Consider the following 25,229-nt stretch of genomic DNA (forward strand, 5'->3'; position numbering starts at 1 on the left):
ATCGCTGGAATTTTGTTTAGAAAGCATTTTTTTTCGAAAGGTCAATATAATGTAAATTGATTCGAATTTAAAAGAAAGTAGAATCAGATGGAAAAGAGTTGAGTGGAATCACGAGTGAATCTGAATCATATTTCAGTGAAGTACCCTTTAGACCTCCATTTTCTTTTTGCTGTGTGAACGGATATCTAATTTTTGGTAAAATTCCCTGAGAAAAAGTGTCGTGCGGTGTTGGAAAAAGGCGTAAAATTGTTCTTGGATGGGTGTTGATGAAAGTGCGTGGTGAAAATGCAGAATGTAGGACCGTCTGATGGGTTAAAACGCGAAAGTAAAGTGAGTGTTAGAGGCAGCACGGGAAGGAATAAAATGTCGACACCATCGAACAAATTCACAAGTAACACATCAAGTCCAACGAAATCGGATACAGAAACGTTCCCCGAGTTCCAGCCACGGGTCACAGACTCATCGGAAAGTGATGAGGAGTCTGTCTCTGAGGTATGTAAGGGGGTGCGAGGGTGTGGAAAAACGGAGGGGATGAAAATTTTCTCTGGGAACCTTTTTTTTTCATCTTGTCGGATGCCATTTCGTCGAATGTACGACAAAAAATTTTTTCTTCGAGACTTTTTTCTCTATATACTTCTCTCTCCTATGTACTGCCCCAATACATGCTCACACCTCACCTTCCCGTATACATTTATTAGTCGCGATCGCAACTGTGCACACAAATACACCCTCCATGTGGAGGCACTATATGTGAGAAAATTAAAATTGAAATGCTGAGACCACGGTCGAGTACTGTAAGCGCTGAGGCAGGCAGGCAGGCAGGCACAGGCCAGTGTAAGATGAAGAGTGCAAAGTGTTCGTCCATTCATTGGGCAAAATATGACGGCGAGAATGGAGGCAATAGTTGTGCGATTTGGGTGAATTTTCTGCGTCCGGGAATACAAGGGGGCATCGGCCTCCGGACGTCCGGCTGACTACCATCACAGTCGTCGTCTACATTTCCCGGACGTACAACGATACCTTAGTGTATTCATCACATCCCCCACCGGCTGTGCACAGAGAGTGTGGGCTACAACATCTGCTCTCTGCAACTAGGTTAGCATCCACGAGAAAATCCCCTGACGTGTACTTCAATCATCAAGCCCAGGTTCGCCTAAAGTTCTTGGAATCCAACCAATACGATGAGCAGGCACTTTGACGGCGATGTCGGTGCTTTGCGACGTGCCGACAACTGCGCTCTGCTGGGCTACCCACCACCACCCCAAACCCTTCGCGTGGATGGATATATGCTGCGGATTTTCGGGTGTGCTATATAATCGCCAAAAAGCGCGATATTTTGTGTTGGGAAAGGCAAAAGGAGAGGAAGAAAAGAGACGTGCTAAAATGGGCGCCGATGGAGAAGGCCTCACAAAACGAGAGAATGAGCCTCCAATTATTATCTATGTGTGTAGATGCCTTTTTTCTCTTCATTCTTCCATCTATATACCATGAAAAATTTATGCTCTCTGTGGTGATTGAGTAAATTACATTGACCCGAAAAATTTCTAATCGTGAGTTTTGTGCGCTTCATGTCTTCCTCTCTTTCACCTCCCAATGCGAATCACTTCACGTAATCATAACTTAGGAAAAAAAATCTATTGTGGCAGGCCCGATATTCCTTGATCATTCGGCCAATTTTTCACACAATATACCCCATGGAATGTTGCGCAAAAATTCGCTGATATTGCAAATGATGGAATTTGCTATTTTTAAGAAATTTTTTTTTGGGTTTGTTTGGAAAATTTGTAAAGGAAAAAATTATTTGATTCACAAATTGAGTGCAATCACCTCTTCACGACCGGAAGGACATCCGTTCTTTTGCTTTATCTACCTTTTATCTTTCTCCAAGTCAAACTATATTGTCTTTTAAAGATTGTAATTAAAAAAAATAATAAATTCTTTGTAAAAAAATTTAATAATCGAGAGTTCTTTAATTTTAAACTCTAAAGCAGAATCAGTTAAAACTTTTAGTTAGTAATTGATTAAAAGTAAAGAAAAATATTCAAACTTACGTAGAATTGAGGGTTGAAATAAACACAAATATTAGTAAAGCAAAGTGTGGAGATTAAATATTAGGTTAGGCGTCACAAAAGAGATTATATTTTGCTTTTCTTTTATCAGTTTATTTGTTTTCAATGCATCCTATGAATTTCTCTATAATCTCTCAACATTAGGTATTTCTCCTTGCTTAGAGTAGCCTTTCGAATATCTTTATTGTTTTATTCGTCTTACGTTCTTTATCAAATCACGATGCACTTTGATTTTCACGGAATGTCGCTTTCCTTTCTTCTCTAAGGTGATACATACATACTGTGAGATATTTTACTGATAAGATGACAAAGTTATGTGTATATAATGTGTGTCTTTGAGGCACATAACTAGACATAATGGTTAAAAATCCTTGGAAGGTCATTCATTGTAGATTTTTTTTTGTATAAAAAGATTCAATTTTTAAGAGTTTTATTTGCCTCTTTAGTAAGACAGTGTTTAAATAGAGAGACACAATGTTATGTAGAGCTAGAGGTAGTTTAGCGTTAGATGTATTGTGTGTACCTGTATGTACCATTCCACAGTTTCCATTCATTTTGTGTTATTTTCCATAATGACAATTTGCTTCAGAGAGGAAAATTATAATGACGATTCATGAATGATGATAACTGTATAAGGCGCATATGAAAGACCTTTCGTTGCGTTTTCTTTTCTTCCCTTTCTTCCCCTTTCTTCTGTATATTTTCCTCGCATTTCTCCACGGATTCAGTGGCATATAGCAATCGATTGGAAAAATTCATCACAAATACATTCTCTTGTACAACAACTCTTTTTTTTTTTGCGATGCACCACAAGAAAATATAAAGTGTATGATGGCTTTTTTTTCTCAACAACATTTCACATTGAGAGAGATGTGAGAAGTGAAGGAAAAAAAGGCATTTTCTTTGTATCACACACAAGTGCTGTGTGTGCATCTAAATTGGTACATAGCGTATAGTCCAATGATGTGTAATGGTGCAGTGTTTTTTAGTACAAAACTCGCGCTGTAACTATTTGAAATAATAATATGACATACATCTCGTTGTCCATTCTCTGAATTAATTCAATTAATTTGCAATTGTGTGACAAAAATGAGGGAATGTTTGACCACCGCGTAGCAATACATAGTATAAGCTGCAATTGTGGTGGATGATTCAAGTGAGTCACACAAGAAGAGTCTGTCATTGTGGAATGTACAGACTTTTTGGGGAATTTTACAAGAAAACACACCCACAACATTTGTCTGGGTATACTATACACTGCACTGCACAGTACTGCATAAGTGCAAAGCAAGTGCGGAGTTGTGGTGCAAAAGAGATAATAATGGGGGACATTTCTAGGAGACCACGTGGTGAGGTTTGAGAGATAAGATTTAAACGGCAAGACATCCCACGTAAGGTGCACAACTCTCACAAATATTGATTGATTCACATCCATATGCGAGATGAGCGCATACTTGGTGGATGAATCCGCAAATTGCGAGTGGAAGTGTGTATAAAATTGCGTTTATTGGTTTGTACACATGAATAAAATTTCCATTACTCACTCGTCTGTGAATTAATTTGCGCTGAATTATAAATTTTTCTTCTTAGGAATTAGTACACACAGCGTACACATATTGTACTAAAAGATGCTTAATTGATAAAATTACGAGGAATTTGTAATTTCTTTTGCATCCACCACATTTTTTAAAGGATTAACGTCTCATGTTTAAGAGGAGGGTGTGGTGAATTTTGAATTTTGAAAAGATTAAGCACAAGTGGGAGAGAAATTCTCGTCATGCGGATAAAAATGCGGTCTGTTTATTTATAAAAAAAAGTGTCTGGAATTTCGATTGCGCTGTTTTATTGTTAAAACTTCAATTTAAAAGGAAAATTTCGATTTAAAAAAAAAGTTGCATCGTCTTTGATTCGAACAAGGAATGTTTTGGTTGAAAGATGAATACTCTAACCATTGTGCCACGAACTGAACAATAATATTCTATTATATACCAAGTCCTTAATTACTTATTTCTTCCATGTTAATTAGTCTACATTTTTTTCTTTTATTTTCTGTACTGTACAAAGTTTCACTGTTTAAAAAAAAAGAGAGACAATATATACAAGTCTAAATGTGAAACTTGTTAATTTAAAGACAAATATGTAAATTTGTGCAAATTACTCATTTTCAAGACACTCTCCTCGTGGTGCAATGTGCACAAGTTATATTCCAGTGTAATAAGTATGTTCTCAATCTTAAAAGTTAATTTAAAATTTTCCAGAATCTCATGCGACGGAACAATTGGTCTTAGCACTTCAATTATAATGCTATTGAATTATGAGCGCCAATTCAAGAAAACTCCTTATAAGTTTCTTGAGAACTTACTCAAAACTTTCGACATGAAGCCATTTTTCTTCTGTAGGACTTTTCAATTATGATGATTTTGATTTTAGTATAGTGTTCTTTTATTATGTTTTTAGTTTTAAAAGAAAACTGATTGATTGTGTTTTTGAAATTTTATCCATTTGTGACTCAAAAAAATACACACACTCATTCATTGTAAAAACATTGAGGTATTTTTCAACAGAACTTTTGATTTACAAAACGTTATGTAATGTTGAAAGCAAAAGATGAAGAAGAAGAAAAAAAAAGAAAGATATTGAAAAGGAGGAAAAAGTGACAAACCTAAATGGTAAAATAGTAGTGCGGTTAGTGTTTCGAAAGTCCCACAGATTTGGCACACAATAGAATTTTCTTTTATATATGTGTAAAAAAAGAAAGACATAAAAAGACAGAGGTTAATGACTCATAGTATATTTCCTTAAATAAAATTTGCACGCAACTATTTGATTTCGCAAAAAAAAGCAAAGTTAATTGTATATATTTTACATAGAATATACCCTTGAAAAGTTTACTACAAAGTCTCTCACTCTGCTGACGATTGAGATTGTTGTAAAATGTAAACTGAATAGAGTGAGAGGAGATTAGTTGAAAAGAATTTACAAAATTTGTACCTTCTTTTTTTTTTTACTTCATCGTGCAATAAGTTGCGAATGCATTGAGGATTATTTGAACCATACTGAATGGGTAATTTTTTTTTCCACTTTCCTAACGCAACCAATCCACACAAGAGGGGAGGGCACACAAAGTATGGTTGGAATTTTAGAAGGAGAGACAGAATGAAATAGTTTATTATGCTACGGCAAGGTGGAAGACATTTTCAAGTAACCTTCCTTTTTTTTCAATGGCTCTGCATTCGAGATATCTGTGAAACATGATTTTTTTTCTTTAAATTTATTTTTCTTCTTGGAATTCTTTTGCTCGTCATACTTGAGGTGTTCTGGGCGATATATATATATAGTTCCGCAAGTGCAAAAGAGTTTTTAAAAACTTCATTCATCTTCTCCGTGTACTCACACAATTCTCTTACATTCTCCATGCAAATAAGGGGGTTTGTTATTGATTACAATCAAAATTGATAGTGAAGTGTTGGTTTGTGATTGTATGGGGGGTAGTAAAGTTGGTATGAAATGACCATTATTCCATTGTTGGGCAGAATACATTGTAGTTGGGGGCTGTTTTTGTGATGAAATTGAAAATGGGATCTATTCACGAGGAAGGGTGTATCGAACCCTTGTAAATGATTTTTTTTTTTCAAATTGAAAATAAGCATTAAAATGACCATTATTTGAACCAGGCAGTGGTCATTTGCATAAGAGTCTATTGCCTGAATATATTGAGCCATAGACAAAGGAAAGATAATTGAGAATTTTGAAGAGATTCAGGTCACTAAACTTTGTGGTTACCCTCAGTATTTTACTTTCAGGATATTTAAAAAAAAATGTGAAGCAAAATTATTGTGTCATTATGGGATTCGAACTTATGTTCTTCATGTTGAGAAAGCTCACTAAATGCGAATATTTTGTCCCGCTGGGCTATTTTGTCAATAGATTTAGACGTGAGTCATAAACTATTTGATAAGTTTTTCTTTAAAAAGAAACAAAGTTGGTCATTTCATATGCAATGACTTTAACAATAAAACGTTCATCCTTGGGAAGCTTTATTTTTTTTCAATGAATGTGAAAAAGGCATAGAAAAATTTCGCATTAGATAAAAAAAAAACTTTTCAATATTTTTTCCCAATAAAATTGCCACTTTGAATACCTAATTAATATATAAAGGTGAAGTACTGAAAACTCGTTAGTATATTCTCGTATATTTTTTTAGATTTTGCTGGCATGCTTGTGTCTAAGGCCAGACTTATTGGTAAGTTTGCCGGATCTCGAGGTATCTAAATGTGCAATATCCGGCTTTTGAGAGAGTTTTTTTTATACATATTATAAAAATGTCTTTTTTTTGTAAAAGTTTTAAAATAATCTAATACGATTTTATGACTTTTATTTTTTAATAATGCATCTAAAAAAAATAATAGTTGATTTTTTATTGTTTTTCTTTGTTTATTTTTCTATATAAGAATTTACACAGAAAAACGTAAAAGCATTCTAATACGAAAAAAATGCAATTTCTGGCTGGCCTTAGACCTCATCGTGCCAATATTAACAAATTTTTGATTGTTTTTCTTCTCTTCTTTGATTAACTAATAGCATTTTTTTTGTAAATTTTTGTTTATTGTGAAATAACGTTTTTTTTTACCCTGTTTTATATACCAACAAAATTTGCAATTCATACTAAAAAAAAACAATGAAATATAATAAAAGTTTTAGCAAAGTGAAATATTAAAATAAATATTGTCTGTCTATGCGCTAAAAAAAACACCGTGCATTGTGTTTTAATTTGTACAGCACATATAACTTTTAGTGGTCATTGGACTAGGTTATCAGACAAACAAAATGTGTTAAAAAAAGAGGAACTTTATATTCAAAAAATCAATATTTACGTGCTGAAGAGTTGCAAGTTAAATGAGATATACGCGATGAGAATTAAACGTCGGCTGTGTTTGGGTGAATGTGTGTCTGTGTGTTTGTTAATCTAAAAAGCACTATCACAATATTCCCTCCTCTCTCCATTATATACTTGTTGTATAAAATATAAAATATGTATAGGAATTATGCTGCGATGAATGGTTCATTTTCTATACTTTCTTTATTGGGCATTTCCGACCAACTCTGTAGGTCTCTCTTGTCCCACACACCGCTCAATTCTATTCATTTGTCTTTTTGTTTTTCTTCTTTTTTTTTTGGTGAACCTTTTATAGAAAATTGTAAACCTTAAGATTTTGCTCTCTCTGTTTCTCCCTAACAAAATTATTCCTTATAAGTCTTAATGAAAAAAATTAGGTATAAATCCCATTGAAAATGGATGATTTATGTTAAAAAAAAAGTGTTTGTCCGCATGATGGATTTACTTATGTGCCAAAAAAATCAATTAACTGCTGCTATTGACGCAAAAAAAAACAAATTTTTGTGTGATATTGTCAATTTTGGGAATAATATTTTGATTTAACAGATATTTACAGAAAAGGAAAAATTCATTGAAAATTAATTTAGAAAAAAATAAATTTTTCGAGAAATTAATTTTGGGTTTTCTTTCTGTTTTCATTGTAGGTTGACTCCTTTCCGCTGGACCAGAATGATTTGGTCGAGATACAAGGATCATGCTCAGATAGCTGTGAGAATGACGACAATGAAGATGATGAGGAGGATGATGAAGACGACGAGGAGGATGAAGAGGCCGACGTTCATATAAATGATGGTCGACCTAAATACTTATTAGAATGTGATGATCGGGACTCTGATCAGGGTCAGCATGACACCAAGGCTCGCTTAGAGGCACTTCTAGAAGCTGCAGGTTTGCCAATTTGTTCTTATCTCTCTCTTTGCATCTGCAATTCATTTCATACTTTATGTGCAAAATGATTTAATATGAAGTTATTTTGAGATTTTAATAAAATTATTTCTTTATTGTCTTATTGGACAAAAAATTGTCAAGCTTTTCGAATAAAGGATAAAAATTCTGTCAATTTTATTCACAAATCGGAGGAAAAGAACATTATTTTCCAGGAAGAATTTCCCGCTTAATATTTTTACAATTTTAAATTGAAAATTTCTGGGAAATGCCTGAAAATTGCACATTTAAAATTCAAATTATCCGCATTACTAAATTTTCATTTACTTAACTATGTGAAATATTTTTCGAATATAGTGAGAAGTGTGTGAGAGAGAGAAAGAGAGATAGGTTTATGAACATAAATAGGTGAAATATTTGCTGATTAAAAGGTATTTCGTAAGATCAGCAATTACATTCAATCATATAAAATCCAGTCAGAGTTTTTTCTCTTTCTCTCTTCTATTTAATAAAAAATATCAATTGCAAGGGCCACCATCATAAAATGCCAGACGTGACAATTCATTTTGCAACGAGTTTTTATGTTTTTACATAATTTTATGTATGAAATTTGTAATGTTGATTTTTATATTATTTTTCTTTAATTACTCATTTACAGATGAAGCTGCCCAAGCTTTGAATAGAATGCGATCTGATAGCAGTCCACGTGACAAAAAGTAAGTTTAAATGATTTTTCTTTTTTTTTTCAATCTCATTTTTTCCTAATAAAATCATCAATATTGCTTTAATGACTAATAAAATAAAAATGAAAAGAAAAACGGATGTTTGCGCCTCACTGTGGTCTGTTCTTTTTTTTTTGTCCACAAACACATTATTTTCTTAATGCTTTTTTTTTGCAAAAGACTAATTTGAATATAAATCAGCAAAAAGGGGAATTTTTAAAGGATAAAAACTCATCTAAAGTAGAATTCTTCGTGGTTTCAGTTTACTCTCACGTTCCTTAATTGCTGCCTGCACCGATAATGATGTCAATGCGGTACGTCGTCTTCTTGGCGAGGGAAATAGTACAATCAACGAGGGCACTGATGATGGCGAATCTTTACTTTCTCTGGCATGTTCTGCTGGATACTACGAGCTTGCGCAGGTGAGATTTTGCAACCCCAACCACATACAGTGGGAGAGAGAAAGAGAGAGTGGCGCACGATATAGAGACATATATGTTGCAATGAAGGGGGGGAGATGGGTTAATGGAAATATATTCGTGCAATGTGGGGGTGTTGAGGGAAAACCAACAACAACAAAAAAAAAGGTTCAATTTCTAAAAATATTCTCCTTTCGTGTCCATTTGGCCATCACAGGTCCTGCTAGCTATGTCAGCTCAAGTGGAAGATCGCGGACAGAAGAATGATTGTACGCCACTAATGGAGGCAGCATCAGCTGGTCACGTTGATATCATCAAACTATTGATAAGTCATGGCGCCGATGTGAACGCCCAATCATCAACTGGTCAGTATTTTGTGTTGTATGATGAATTATAAAACCGCAAAAACATCAATATTTTGTTATATTTGGATATATTTTTTGATAAATAGTAACTCCAATAGGTAACACACCACTCATGTATGCATGTGCCGGTGGTCATGTGGCCGCCGTTCAAGAACTTCTAGCGAATGGTGCCAATGTTGAGGATCACAATGAGAATGGGCACACACCACTCATGGAGGCTGCATCTGCTGGGCATGTTGAAGTGGCCAAGGTAAGGATTTTTCTTTTCTTTGTCTGTTTTATTTCTCCCCCAAAATTATCACGCCCACAGACTTTAGAGGCTTTTAATCAATGTATTAAAGGAGCTTTAGTTTGTAGTCTGTGGGGGGCTTAAATCTTCCCACCAAATGATTAAAACCGAGATCTGAGCTTCAAACTCGGAAAGTATATTGAGTTTACATTCGTGAATTCTATACTTTTGAAGCAGTGACCACTTTTTGATCTTATCTGATGGTAATTTCCTTATTCAATTATCAACTATCCCCCATCAAGAATTTGTTGAGATTTAAACCAATTCGATTGAAAATTCTTTCAAATAACAAAATCTATGCCACGTAATGATTCCTGGTTATGAGCTTGACGTCGTCCACCATTGTAATTTAATATATTTGCCCGTATAAATCAACATCAGCGTAATTATGTAGAGAAGCCATTGGGGAATTTGATGAGGGATGCAATTAAAGATGTTCTCATGTTTTATTTTGAATAGATTTTTTAGAGGGAATTCCCGGAATTTTTTTTTCTTGCTTATTAGAAAACTAACAATGTGGGTTAATTATATTTTTCACCAAATGTTAATTCTAAATTAATTGAGGCAAAAAGAAATTCTCAAATTCTATAATATTGAGAGGGAATTATATAAGTAAAAGTATTTTATTTTGACTGATGATTGTGTTTCAATAAAATAAAAATCATTTTGTAAGTGAGGTGGAAACTTTTCGATGATTCATATTGAATATGGATACGTGCCAAATATTTGCTAATCAACAGACCAGAATACAATATGATATTCTTGTAAATGTTAATTGTAGCTAATTCTTGATTTTTTTTTGTGTATCAATGGATACGTTATTTCAGTAAAGAATTTCCGTACGCTGGAGTACTTTTGACGAATTCTTTCGATAATAATTTGTCATGAAAAAATTATGCTTTGTCATTGATTTTTTCTTCAATACAAAGAGTTGGATAAATTCTTGAATATTTTCGTGATAGTTGATGATTGAATTGTTTTCCTATTTTGTTTGAATTATGGAAAAGATTTCATTGGAAAGAGATGTGACCAGGCAGAGCACAGAGAGAAATAATAATTAAAAATGTATTTTTTTCTTGCAGATCCTTCTTGACCATGGCGCCGGTATTAATACCCATTCGAATGAGTTCAAGGAAAGTGCTCTTACGCTTGCCTGCTACAAAGGGCACCTCGATATGGTGCGCTTCCTGTTGGAGGCTGGAGCAGATCAGGAGCATAAGACGGATGAAATGCATACGGCCCTCATGGAGGCATCAATGGATGGGCATGTTGAAGTGGCGCGTCTCCTTCTCGATTCAGGGGCTCAAGTGAATATGCCAACGGATTCCTTTGAATCACCACTTACCCTTGCCGCATGCGGTGGTCATGTTGATCTTGCAATGTTGCTCATTGAGCGTGGTGCCAATATTGAGGAGGTGAACGATGAGGGGTACACACCACTCATGGAAGCAGCACGAGAGGGGCATGAGGAGATGGTTGCATTGCTTCTGTCGCAAGGTACTGAATTTCTCTTTAATTTCCAAACTTTCCAGGAGATTAATCAACAAAAAATCATATTTTAGGTGCAAACATCAATGCCCAAACTGAGGAAACTCAAGAGACGGCACTGACACTTGCGTGTTGCGGTGGATTTCTAGAAGTGGCTGATTACCTGATTAAAAATGGTGCAGACATTGAATTGGGTGCATCAACACCACTCATGGAGGCTGCCCAGGAGGGTCATCTGGATCTCGTGAAGTTCCTGCTTGAGAATAATGCGGATGTACATGCGCAGACACAAACGGGCGACACAGCACTCACGTATGCGTGCGAGAATGGGCATACGGAAGTTGCGGAGGTGCTGCTGTACTATCGGGCTGAATTGGAGCATGAATCAGAGGGGGGACGTACCCCATTGATGAAGGCATGCCGTGCTGGTCACATTTGCACCGTAAAATTTCTCATTGCAAAAGGAGCCGATGTGAATCGACAGACAACCAATAATGATCACACCCCGTTGTCCCTTGCATGTGCTGGTGGGCATCAAGCTGTTGTGGAATTACTCCTGAAGAGTGGAGCTGATCCCTTCTATAAGCTCAAGGATAACAGCACAATGTTGATTGAGGCTGCCAAGGGTGGTCACATTGGGGTTGTGCAATTGCTCCTTGATTACCCACATTCAATGAGTAATGCCAATCAAATGCCCCAAACACCAACGGATGTGATTACGAATAGTCAGCTGATGATATATGCGGAGCAACAGCAGAAGTTGCAGAAGCAACTACCGCAACCAATTCAACCGATTGTTTTGCACCAGCCGAAGCAGCAGGGGGCACAGCAGTCCACGCAGCAGACTCATCTTGCGCAGAATCAGCAACTTGTCACCGCACCACCGGGTCTTCATGATGTCCCAGAGGCAATTCGGGTGTCGAATCATCAAATTCTGCATCAGCAGCAGCTCCAGGGGAAGGATGATGGGCAACAGCAGCAGCAGCAGATGATGGCAGCAGCTGCCGATGTGGCGGGAACGAATGTTATCCTGGATAGTGTAAAGGGTGGCTTAACAGCACCGCAGACGGATTCAATTCTCGCCCAGATGCGCATGTTCCAGATGCAGGCGGGCTTTACGGATGGTCTGGCACAGGGGCTGGCTCTTGCACAGCCGAGTGTTGTTAACCAAATTGTGGGGAATGTTGTTGATGGCAATCAACAGATGCAGCAGCAGCAGCATATTGCACCACAGCCACCGAATAACGTTGCAAGTGGCAATCAACAGATAACTGCCAAACAGAAGGGGCTCTCTCGCAAGGGGAGACCCTCCGTTATACCTTATGATTCCAATTTGACTACATCGGAGGCTCAGCAGGTTCGCTCCCAACCTCTGGGTGAGGATGAGAACTCCATTTATGTGACAACTAATCTACCGACTGCTGAGAAGAAGATTCTTGAGGAATTCCACAAGGTAGAATTTTTTTTTTTGATGAATTCTTGGATGAATTTTTTTTTCAACAAATTCACATTGTTTTGTAGAACACGAATCTTCAGGTACTTTGCGAGGGAGGCGTACCATCGACACTTTTGCCAAGTTCTGCATACGTAGACATAACAACACCATCAGCTCAAGGTTTGTATAAAAAAAAACTTTTCATATTTTCTTTCAATTCTTTTTAACTCTCTTCAGAGAGAGAGAGAGAAAGAGAGTTATCATTGTTTTGCCTACATAAGGCAGCATACTTATGGTCAAATCATATTATATACGTTAAGAAATCAATATAGGCATGTTATGTGGTGCCAGCGGCATTAGTCTCACATCTGGGACCCCAATATTGGGCCGAATGCCCGCCGGGGGCCCAATTCAGTCTGCCGCAGTAGCCACCTTTGTTGCAGGCAAGTTTTCATCTAATTTATTAACAAAAACAAACAACAACAAACAAGCAAAAATAATTGACCAAAGCTTTCAAAAAGTTTTCAAAAAGAAAATGTTAAAAAAAGCTACATTTCACTAATTTCTAATTGATTTGTTTTTTTTTTTTGCAAATTTCTTGCGTGATTTCTGGAATTAGATTTAAAAATAAAAAAAAAATCTTAGAAGAAGGTTAGAAGTGTGAGGAAGTCAAATTTTGGATGGAAATAATTGAAAGTTTTCAAAATTTTAAAGGAAATTTCAAGAAATCTTAAACATACGGCAAAGATTCTTCGAGAAAATTAATCAGGACATGATTTAAATTGGAAGAAGATGGAAGTTTTGGTTTCCTCATTCAATATTCTAAACTTCTTTGTTGAAATTTCTACCAGGAAATGATTAATCTGAGGCTTTAGTAATAAAATCTTTACTAAAGAACAAAAATATATCTAATCTAATTTTCATCACTACCATTCATTTTAAAATTTTAAAAAAGATTGCAAAACAACGCATTTTAATGATAAAATAATGAAATAAAAAAAAATTATTAGGTGGGAAAGCAACGGATAATAATACGTTCCTCATCACGACGAGTTCCTTTCCGACATCAATCAATCAAAGCGTAACAACAACAACTGCGACGAGTGGAACATCAGCGCAAGCATCAACAGCAGCTATTCCATCCACAACAACGTCAACACAGATAATTGCACCGTCGGAAGTGTCGCAGAATACGGCGATTAGTGATCGGCCAAAGGTGAAACCCGTCTCCAAGAAGGATGGTAAAGGCAACATCCGCAAGAGTGGATCGGTTCTGCAACAGAATCAAATGGTGTCTATCTACAACAATTTGGTGAGTTTTCTTCTCTCTTTTTTTTGTGTGTGTTTATTTTGGGTATTTATTGATTTGGGTTGTATAGCCTGTGATTCCATCGTCGGAGCAAAATCTTCAGCTGCTGCAGCAATCACTCGCAACGCTTAGTCTGGCGCAGCAGCAGCAGCAACAGCAACAACCGGGAGCACCACAAACTCTAATCCAGCAACAACTAGCCAACATAACGCAGAATATTCAACAAATTTCGCATCTGCAGTCGGTTAATCGTCAAATGCCCCCATCGTCGCCGGGAAAGCAACCAATTCCACCAAATCTCGTACCGGCAACCTCATCCACTCTACCCGTAAGTGGGGACTGCGGGACGGAATCAACGTCCACACTAACGAGCATTACGCAGAATTTGAATAACCAAAATATCCTGGGGACGAGTGAAAGTGATGAACAGCTGAATTCGCAGTGGAATCAGAAGATGTGGCAAATGGTGGCTCAATTGCCGAATCATCCGCTACAGAAGATTGCTCAGCGTTTCATTGCTGATCAATTGAAGAGTCCCACGGAGAATCAATTGACAGGTGGATCGGGAAGTGGTGCAAACTGTGGACTGCCAACATCACCCAATAATTCGTCAAAGAATATTGCAAACAGTAAGTTAATCGATAAAGAATTAGGAAATTTTCTTTTATGCTAATTATTTGATTTTTTTTTTGGCACAGACAATGACTATTCTGTCATTTCTCGTATGATGTCCGAAGTAATGCATGATATAAGTTCGGATTTAAATCCAGAATTTGTTCAGCAACATCCGCAACAGGATGATAGTATGATGCACCCAAAATCTGTGCATGTTAATCAACAATTCTTGCTGCAGCAGAATGATGGTCAACAAATTGAGCAAGGTTAATACAAAAGTAATAAAATTTTATTAAAGAATAAATTTTTAATGGATCTTTTTGGGGGCGGAATTTTAGGTGATTCCGAGGATCATCTGCATATGTTTTCAGTGGATGATAGTGATGCTGAGACAATTGGTGATTGTGAAATCTATCCAGCTCTCGATGAATCCCTGGAGTCGCTAAATGTGGATGATGTGACGAATGTTGCCACCGTTACCACAATCGATGGCTCAAAGGAGTCCATCTGTAACTACGAATGGGCTGATTATATTGATGATGCCATCAATGCTTTACACAGTGGTACCGATATACCCGTCGCTATTCAGGTAAATAACGTTGAAGAAAATGAAAAGAAAATAAATTGTGTTAGGGGCGGAGATGAGGTGTGAAAATGTTTCTTATGTGTGTTACCCAAATTAAGCAGGAAATGGCTGCGAATTTGAATTGCCCAGATTTAGCTGATGCCTATGCAATGGGTAACCTCATGGGTATCAGTAGTTTCTGTAAGACACACTGGGGTAATCAGTGGGCTCCTGCTGGTCAACCAATTGAACAGCCATCCACGAGCCAGTCAATGGTTAGCGATGATCATCGAAATCAAATAATGACGTTCGATCATCAGCTACATCAACAAATTCAGCAGCAATTATCTGTTGAACAATTGCAACTCTTGACTCAACTTCAAGTAAATGAACAAACAAACAAAAACCTTCCCCAAATTACAAAGTTCTAATTCTTGTTCCTTTCTTTCTTCTTTTCTTTTCTTTTGGGGGCCTCTTTTGTTGTTGTTGTGTGTAGAATCAACAAAATCAATCTCTATCCATGATTCCAACATCATCAATTGATCAACAACATCTCTCAAATAATATAACATCTCTCGCATCGTCCCTTGCCCTCGCCCAGCAACCGGGGCAGGTGCAGCAGTCGCAGTTAATGACACAACTGCCGGCAACATTGGATCTGCAGCAGCAACAAAATTTGTCTGGTGATGCCCAACAGCAGACAAAGTTTGTCTTCAATGTTGACATTGAGAAGCAATCGCCGGCACTGCAGTTGCTGTTCCAAATGCCACCGCAACAGCAGCAGCAGCAGCAGCAACAGCAAATGCAACAAGCAGCTGGGTCAACCATCATTTCCAGCCCAATTCAGCAACAATTTCAGCAGCAACAGCAGCAAATCATTGCGTCGCAAATTGCCCAAACGCAGACGAGTGGTTTGCTAAGTGGACAGGGTGTTGATCTTCAGCAATCCATCCAACAGGTCCAGCTGCCGTCGAATTTAACAATTTTGCAACCACATCAAATACTTTCAAAGGCCCAACAAATGCAGAATTGTTCTCAAAGCTCACAAGTAAAAATTCTTTTCTATCTGACTAAAATCTGAATAAAAATAAACAAACAAAATAATCCTTTGCAGGCTGTTGCAACGCAAACCCAACAATTGCCGTCGGGTGCATCAATGACAGCTGTTACGGCATTAGCCCAACAACATCAGCAAAATCTCAACAATATCATCCCAAGCCCCACACTTGAGGGTACAGTGCAAACACCAACATCAGCGGTACCGGCGGTGGCATCGTCCGTTGCCATCTCAACTGCTGTGAAAACGAATGGAATTGTTGCGGGTGGAGGTAAGAAAGGATCTGATAAAACATCTCGCAAGGAGAGCAAACGGTATTCGGTAGCAAGACAAGCTCCTGCCGGTAGTCAAGTAGGATTTAATTTTGACGCTTCAGGTACAACATTTGTTAATCCACAAGATTTTTATATTATTTTTGTTTCTTTATTCTTGACATTTCGCTCATTTTGCATTATTTGAATTGATTTTTTAATTTGTTAAATTTATTAATCAATTCTCTTTTCCTTTTTCTTCTTCCATTTTGTGGCTGTTCTGGAATTGGAACAACTTCAGGTGCAGCAGCACAGCAACAGCAACAACAGTGCGCTGTACAGGGAGCAAGTCCACCGGATAAGACGATTGATGTGGATTCAGAGACAGATTCAAATCACGATACAGCCCTTACGCTGGCATGTGCTGGAGGGCATGAGGATTTGGTGGAATTGCTGATAAGTCGGGGTGCAAATATTGAGCATAGAGACAAGAAGGGGTTCACACCGCTCATCCTTGCGGCAACGGCGGGTCATGATAAAGTTGTTGAGGCACTGCTTAAGTACGGAGCGGAGATGGAGGCACAGTCGGAGAGGACAAAGGATACTCCACTGTCGCTTGCCTGCTCTGGCGGGAGGTACGAAGTTGTGGAACTTCTACTTAATATTGGGGCGAATAAGGAGCACCGAAATGTGTCTGATTATACGCCACTGAGTCTTGCCGCAAGTGGGGGGTATGTGAATATAATAAAACTACTCCTGAGTCATGGTGCGGAGATAAATTCGCGCACTGGCAGCAAATTGGGGATCTCCCCGCTAATGCTGGCCGCAATGAATGGACATACTCAAGCTGTGAAACTCCTCCTTGATATGGGTTCCGATATAAATGCCCAAATTGAGACAAATCGCAACACTGCCCTGACGCTGGCGTGCTTCCAGGGGCGCCATGAAGTGGTGAATTTGCTGTTGGAACGTAAAGCAAATGTTGAGCATCGCGCAAAGACGGGCCTCACGCCACTCATGGAGGCAGCAAGTGGGGGCTACATCGATGTGGGACGCGTGCTGCTGGACAAGGGGGCCGATGTGAATGCTGCTCCTGTTCCATCCTCCCGAGATACAGCTCTCACAATTGCCGCCGATAAGGGACATGTGAAGTTTGTGGAACTTCTCCTGTACCGCGGTGCAGCTGTGGAGGTGAAGAACAAGAAAGGTAATTCCCCCCTATGGCTAGCTGCAAATGGTGGGCACTTGGCAGTTGTTGAGATCCTCTATGCACACGACGCTGACATTGATTCACAAGATAATCGCAAAGTCTCCTGCCTCATGGCAGCATTCCGCAAGGGGCACACAAAGGTTGTCAAATGGATGGTGAACCATGTCACGCAATTCCCATCTGATCAGGAAATGACGCGATATATTTCGACTGTGAGTGATAAGGAGTTGCTGGATAAATGTCATGAATGTGTCAAGGTCATCCGGGCGGCAAAGGAAGCGCAGGCAGTGAAGGCAAATAAGAATGCCTCAATTCTCCTCGAGGAATTGGATATGGAGAAGAATCGGGAGGAGAGTCGAAAGGCAGCTGCTGCGAGGAGGCGTGAGCGGAAGAAGAAGAAGAAGCTGGAGAAGAAGGAGGAAAAGAGAAAGCTCAATGAACCCAAGAATGCCCAGGATGATAAGGATGATGATAAAGATGACGAGAGTGATGGGGAGAAGGATGAATCAAGCCCTGAGAATGTTCCGCCACACGATAAGGAGGAAGGAGATTCGGGAATTGATGCCAATAGCCAAGGGTCGTGCTCAAGTGCCGATGTAAAGTCGAGCAATCTCATGGAGAAGCAGAGTAAGTTGACGAAGGCGAAGAAGAGGAAGGAAAAAACGGCAACTGTTCAGCCGCAACCGTCAACGTCACAACCGCAAATTGTGCGATCAAAGAGCCCACCTCCCAATCCCATTGATTTGGTGGTGAAGAACAAGCGAGAAGAGAGTGTGATTAAGAGTACGAAGAATCCCAAGGATGTGGCGAGAGAAATGCGTGAGCAGAGGGATGCAAAGAGGGAGATTAAGCAGGAAGGACGACGTGAGGAGATCAAAATGCCCGAGCAGGCGGCAAAGAGATCAGTTGAGAAGGAGAATCTTGCACCACGTGAGGAGTTCAGATCGAAGAATCAGCGAGGAGAGAAGAAATCTGAGTATGCTAGTAGTTTAGCGGCAAGTCGTGAGAGTGGTGGAGCGCAGAAAAGTGCATCCCAACCGATTCAGCCGAATGGAGCTGATGGGGCGTCCGGAAGTCGCAAAGTTGTCTACTTCCCGCGACATTTGTCCGATCATGAGATAATTGAGTCAACATCATCGTCATATAGCATGAAGAGTGGCAAGAATTCCTCCAAGAGTCATTCCCATGATGATTCATCGAAGAATTCCAGCAGCATGAAACAAGCGGGGAAACGCGAAGAAGGTTGGAAGGAGGTGGTTCGCAAGAGTTCCGTGCAACAGCAGGTGTCATCACTGAGTGAGCCGAGTTGCAAGAAGATTGCCGTACCGACGCATGCTATATCACGCGTTATCGGACGCGGTGGGAGCAATATAAATGCAATAAGAGCTGCCACCGGTGCTCATATTGAAGTTGAGAAGCAGAGCAAATCCCAATGTGATCGATGGATCACAATAAAGGGATCAGCGGATGCAACAAGACAAGCGCACTCTCTCATTGGGACCCTCATAAAGGATCCCGATGTTGATATTCTGCAAATTCTGCAGAAGGTCAATTCGAATGTGAAACCCGTTCCACCGTCCCCATCAATTGGTCCGATTGGATACTGGGGCGAGAAACCACCGACTACAACGGCATCGAGCAGCTACACCGCTTCCACATCTATCGCTACAACGTCGTCGAGTGCAGTTCAGATTAAGACAACGAGTATGGCGAAGCAACAGATTGCCAACTCATCAAAGCAGATTCCCGCGAGTGCTGCCTCCTCGGTTGTTACCACAAAGATAATGTCCTCATCGGCATCGACGGCAAATACTTCGCGTACTGCTCAATCGAAGGTGTATCAGTCGAGTCATCAGCAGAGTCGATCTGGTGGTGCTATCTCCAGCAATGCCGGGAATACATCGCGTTCCAATCCCGAAATTCTCAAACGTCCCGTCGTCTCGAGCGCCGTGAGTGTCTCCAGCGGTAGCAATACCACAAAGACCACCATGTCCTTCACGGGGGCCATTATGTCGCTCAAATCGACGACAACGAAGAACATAACACCAGCTATGAGTATGTCCGGGCCACCGGGAACATTTGCCTCGAAACTCCTGACGAGCCAGGCGAGTGATGCTAAGAAGGTCATGACATCCAGCGTGACAACAATTGTCACATCAACATCAACTCTCATGGCGAGTAGTGCGGCCCAGCAATCAGCTGCCCCCGCCAGTGTTGTGCAAATGAGTCCCAAGCACCACAGTGTGAGTGCCAATAGTCAAAACCTGCCGGCACCGTTTGCCAATACGCCGCAACAAGCACCGCCGAATGTGGGTGTTATTGGTTCGAATGCAAAGCCACCGCCATTCTCGCAGGCGACCATTGAAACGGCCACATCGAGCATTGGCAATGCAAATGGACCACCGCGTTCCATCACACCAATTGGTCCGCCAATAGCGAGGAATGTAACACAATCACCGCTTCTGCAGAAGCAACAAGCACTGCCTGTGTCGTCGTCCATGTCAGACACGAGTCTCGCTGTGGGATCAGCAATACATCAGAGTGGCAACACTGGTGCCGGTGGTAGCGGTAGTACGGCAAGTAGCATTGCTGCGCAGCTTCAGACGAAGATAAGTCAGCTGCACGGTGCCCAGGCGCATGAGTATTCGCTCTTCAATGACAACTACGGGAGTCAGTGGGAGAGTAAGCAGATGTACAACAATGTTGCACCACTGCAGGCGGATGCATCCAAAGCACCTGGGTATCGTGGGAATACCGTCAGTAGTCCAGTTAGCATAAAGACGAGCAGTCAATCCATCACACCACCATCAACTGGGCACCATCTCAGTGTGGCACCGTCAACGGGGAATGCTGCTACGACTCTCATCACCACCGCCACGGGTACTGCACAATCGCAAACGTCGCAAAATCTCTCCGGGGCTTCGGTTCAGGTGACACCGTCTGCTCAGGTGTACGATCTATCGCAGTCAGCTTCAAGCGGCGGTAGTGGTGTCTCCATAATTAAACCACCAACAACGCAGACAATTCAACCACCACCGCCGTCAAATTTGGCCGTGCAGCGTCCAATTATGAGCAACATGTCACAAGTAAGCCAACACACAAAGAATTTCCCTTCTTCACTCAAGAACAATTCTCAATCGAATAATTTTCTCAAGGTCCGACCTGTGGGCTCCCAGATGGATTCATATTCGAGTGGTGTACAAGCACCCGTTGGCAGTGGTGCAGGAGCACGTCAGAATCTATTTGACAACCTGCAGTCGCAATCCTCGATGAATGCAAGTGGAACGAGCGGAAGTAGTGCATCGTCGTCGCAGCATATGCTCAACTACAGCCAAAATTCCGATGCCAGCCACCCACCGCCGTTCCAGCATCTCGGACTCGGTGCTGGGAATCCCCTTCATATGTCGCGTCTCAATCCCCGTGCCACGGTCTTTTCTTCGATGCAGCAACAGCAGCAGCAGGCTCCGCCACAGCCGCAGCAACAAGTGTCGCAGGCATCAAAGTCGACGCAGCAGCAACAGCAGCAGCATCCGAATCAATTTGGGAATATCTTCCAGCAGAATCAGGGCACAGCCGGTGGGGCACCTGGCGGGGGAAATAGTGGCGGTGGCAGTATGAGTGGGCAGTACAGCAAGATGCCACCACTTGCATCGTACAACCCAACACCAGGACGTCCTCAATCGCAGCCACAGCCACAGACGCAGCAGCAGCAACCTGGGTCTCAGGGGCAGGTTAATAACAATGGACGCTGGTACGATTTATCCCATCTGCCGTCACCGCGGGAGATCCTCAACATGGAGAATGGATTCACGCTCAATTTGGGCTCACCGTCCTCCATGTCTCCCAATAATCCACCCCAAGCCACGACAAATGGTGTGCTGTCCAATCAAACGGCGGACGATAGTAGGAAGATGCCGCGACCAATTGGCACAGAACGTGCCAGCTGGAAGTACGGGTACAACTCGAATGTTGTCACGCAGAATCAACCGCCGCAAATGCCAATGGAGATGGATAATTCGGGACAAATGCACCCGTGGATTGTCGATAAGCAGCCATGGATGATGCCCATGCGCAATCAATATGTTCCCACAGATGACCTCCATCCTCACGATCATTTTTCGGTGAGTTTTTTTCTAGAAAATTTCTTTTTTTGAAAAGAATTTTTTTATTTTTGGGGATTTTTGGGGTTTGTTTTTGGGAATTATTCAAAAGAAATTAGTAATTTATTGCAAATTTTAAGAAAAAACTTGTTGAGATTACCAGGGAATGAATAATGAAAAAAAAGTAGAATTTCAAACATTAGAAAGGAAATTTAAAACGTTAAAATTGCATAAAAAATTTCAAGAGCTGTTTACGAAGAAAATCATCGGAAATGCAGCCCAAGAATAAAAGCACTCCTTTTCTGCTCACTAGCGGCGTTTCGTCAAATTTATTGACATCCTCAGGCTCTATTAAAGGACAAACATTTCTGTCAATACAATTTCAAGTTCACGAAAAAATACAAAATTCTTCAATTCTCTCTTCTCAAGCTTAACAAAGAAACTTACAGAGCAAGTACGGAGCACTTATGTCACAAAAACATAAGGAGAAGAATAAAAAACCAACGTTAAACACAACATTACTGCGAGCATCTCCATGAAAAACATTAAAATATTCTTGCATTAAAATAATTTAACGTAAAAACTGAGAAATCAAAAGGATTTCCAGCGTTTTCTTTGCTGTTGGAGCTGTGTATTTGAAAGTAATTATCGTTAGGGCTTAATAATGTCAATCTTTATAAATCTCGGCTTCTAGAATCTTTTTTTAACCTTAAAATATTCGCTGGAATACATTTCTCGTAAAGCTCTTGGAGTTTCCAGTTTTTAAAATATCTTTCAGTTAAAATATTTTTATTGAGTGATGAGGAAGAAATAAGTTTTAATCGTTGGAAATAAGATCAAACTTTAAAAAAAAACGTCAAACGTTAAGAAAAGAAACATAAAACTAAAAAAATGCGTCATGCAACAGAAAAGAAACGTCAAAGGGTAAATAGAAATGTCAAATTGAAGAAAAAAAACGTCAAACGTTAGAACTGAAATGTCAAACGGCAACAAAATGATAAATCAAAATACAACGCATTAATAATTTAAACAAATCCCAATAAAAAACGTAAGAAAATTGAAAGAATTTTATGGAAAATAAAAAAAAAAGTAATTTATGGATAATTTTTAGAACCTTTTGAATGATTCTTTCAATCCTTCTTCATCTCTATTCTTTACCTGTGTAGTGTGCTAAATATTTATGCAAAATAAAATTACATGCGGAGGAGTAAGTAAAAGAAATGAGAAAATGGTATAAACTTTAGTGAAATAATTTGATTTGGGATTATTTTTTTTCTTAAATTTTAATCTTCAAATTTAATTATTTTAAAAGAAATTGCAAAATAATTCTAATGCAATGTTCTCTATTTTCTCGAATGCTGCGGCTTTCTTCTTTCTTTTTATCTTTAGCACATGCAATTGGACTACCATCATGCTGGAGGTGGAAATGTTGGTCCTACACCGCAAAATATGAATTTGATGCAGTCCCTTCAATACACACCCTTTATGCCGCACTCTGCTGATATTGGGCAACTGCCAGATAAAATAGAATCTTGGGAACCGGAAAAACATGTAAGGCATATTAAATAATTTCTCATATTTTTAATAATTAATTTTTGAAAAATATAAAAAATTAAAAATATATTTAGAAAAATCCTATCCCCTTTAGTCGAGAATTTCTTTAGAGTAAACAAGAGAATTTTTGCTTCTAGGGCTGGAAATGGACAAATTGAGTTAGGAATGCCGTGAATTTCATCAGATATTTACACATAGTATGAAGAAAGAAAAAAAACTTTTCACTATATTCCATAGAAGAAAGTTAAAAAAAAGAAATGAAATATTTCTCTCCCGATTTATTCAACATACATAAACACCTTTTTAATTATTTTGTTTCTCTTCACATAAGAATGAAAAAAAAAACTATAATCAACTTCTCACAGAATGTTTGCTAAAAGAATTTTAGGAGATTGAAAACAAACAAAAAAACAAGAATTTAATTTATAAAACCACAATGAACTTGTCCTGTTTGTCATGATGTTCTTAATAATACAAAAAAATATCGTATTGAAGTTTATACTTAAAATGTTTTCTGCTGGAAGACTTGAAAGAAAAAAAAATATATTGAAAAAGAAAAATGCACCGAAACTGTTTTTTTTTTAAGAAAACAAAAAATTCTCTCAAATTTCTATTTTTTGGTTGTTTACATATTTCAAAAATCCCGACATGATATTTTTCTGCTCTTGATGTGTTATTTTTAAAGAAAAAGAATTAACAAAATGCAGCAATAAACTCTTACAGACATGAAAAAAAAACATTTTAGCAAAGAAAAAGAAAATAGACGAACCGAATGGAATATTGAGAAAAAAAAAACGATGAAAAGTGATTTTAAATGGGAAAATCTTGTCAAAGTTGGAAGAATAATAAATTAGAGGAAAAAACTTGCGAATTTTCATTAAAAAAAAAGTACTTTCTAATCCCTTATTTTAACGTAATATCACATACATTCTCGAAAAAAAAGAATTAGAAATGGTAATAGAGAAAACAAAAAAATTATTAAAGGACATGTGAAAGATAGAAGCAACCTTTTGCTGTTAATCATTATTAAAAAAAAAAGAAGAGAAATGAGAAGAAAAAAATGATGAAAAAGATGTATTAATAAACGTAAATTTAAAGAGATGAAAAGGTTAAAATGAAAAAAAAAAAACATGAAATAAAATTAAGAAAAATTAACTATAAAGCGCATAGAAAAATAGTTGCATGAGTTTAAAGAAAGAAAAAACAATTCAAAAAAAAAATCTAATGCGAAGATATTTCTTTGTGAAATCTTCTCTTGGAGCTTATGTGGGTTTTATTTTCTCTTTTTTTTTAATTGAGTGCTTTTTTTTATTTTTCCCCCTTTTATTTTTTTTTATTCTATTGTCCCTCCTAAACACCCCCCAACCCCATTCCCAAAAATCGTATAGTTGAGCGTAATTTCTTTGTGAATTGAGAGCGTTAAAAAATGAATAAGAAAAAAAACTTAGTTGTGGGATTAATTTTTTTGCGGACGTGGTGTTTTTAATTTCTATATTTTCCTAATTTTTCTTTTTTTTGTTTTTTTAAGTATCCGCGCCTTGTAGGGAGATTTTTTTTCTCGTTTTTAATAATAAATGCTTCGAACCCTTCGAACGTACTTTTTTCGAGATTTATTTTTTTTTAATTTTGCTCTTTGCTATATTTAAAAAAAAAGAAAAACAAATATTAAAATGACAAATCGAAAATGAATGAAAAAATATTTAAAAAAAATATTGCTGTCGGCTTTGAGTTGTTTTTTGAGAATGTAAAACTTTTTCCCCTCGTATTTGCATTCGTCATTAAGAAGAAGAAAAAAAACAAGAAAATAAAATAAAGCTTGTGTTCAACCGAGAACAGCCACAGAAAGTCTTGAAAACACGATGTTTATTCATAGAAAAAAATATTAATATCGAAATGAAAAACTGATAATGATAAAAAATATTCACACACAGCTTTTACTGTCATTTTTAAATTTCTTCCTTTACGTTATTCACGGTTTTGCTAATTCTGCAGAAATGAG

General features: G+C 38.4%; 1 protein-coding gene across 35 annotated transcripts; it reads left to right on the forward strand.

The window, feature by feature from the left end:
- Positions 1-132: 132 nt before the first annotated feature.
- On the forward strand, positions 133-23,794 carry LOC129787968 (ankyrin repeat and KH domain-containing protein mask). 35 transcript variants are annotated; one of them, XM_055823973.1, is made up of 22 exons: positions 135-492; positions 6,274-6,312; positions 7,611-7,854; positions 8,510-8,567; positions 8,818-8,995; positions 9,210-9,357; positions 9,444-9,607; positions 10,729-11,143; positions 11,209-12,587; positions 12,656-12,749; positions 12,890-13,012; positions 13,580-13,881; positions 13,949-14,507; positions 14,577-14,759; positions 14,832-15,082; positions 15,178-15,441; positions 15,555-16,106; positions 16,173-16,491; positions 16,668-20,662; positions 20,732-21,697; positions 23,066-23,227; positions 23,368-23,794. In XM_055823973.1, the coding sequence occupies exons 1-22, from the start codon at positions 286-288 to the stop codon at positions 23,386-23,388; spliced, it is 10,623 nt and encodes a 3,540-aa protein (XP_055679948.1). In that variant the 5' UTR covers positions 135-285; the 3' UTR covers positions 23,389-23,794. The 35 variants fall into 35 exon arrangements, with proteins under 35 accessions (XP_055680056.1, XP_055679948.1, XP_055680038.1 ...); XM_055824063.1 differs by having other exon boundaries at positions 16,173-16,386; XM_055823989.1 differs by having other exon boundaries at positions 15,181-15,441.
- Positions 23,795-25,229: the final 1,435 nt, after the last annotated feature.

Source organism: Lutzomyia longipalpis, chromosome 1 (genome assembly GCF_024334085.1).
Source record: "Lutzomyia longipalpis isolate SR_M1_2022 chromosome 1, ASM2433408v1".
Taxonomy (NCBI): Eukaryota; Metazoa; Arthropoda; class Insecta; order Diptera; family Psychodidae; genus Lutzomyia; species Lutzomyia longipalpis.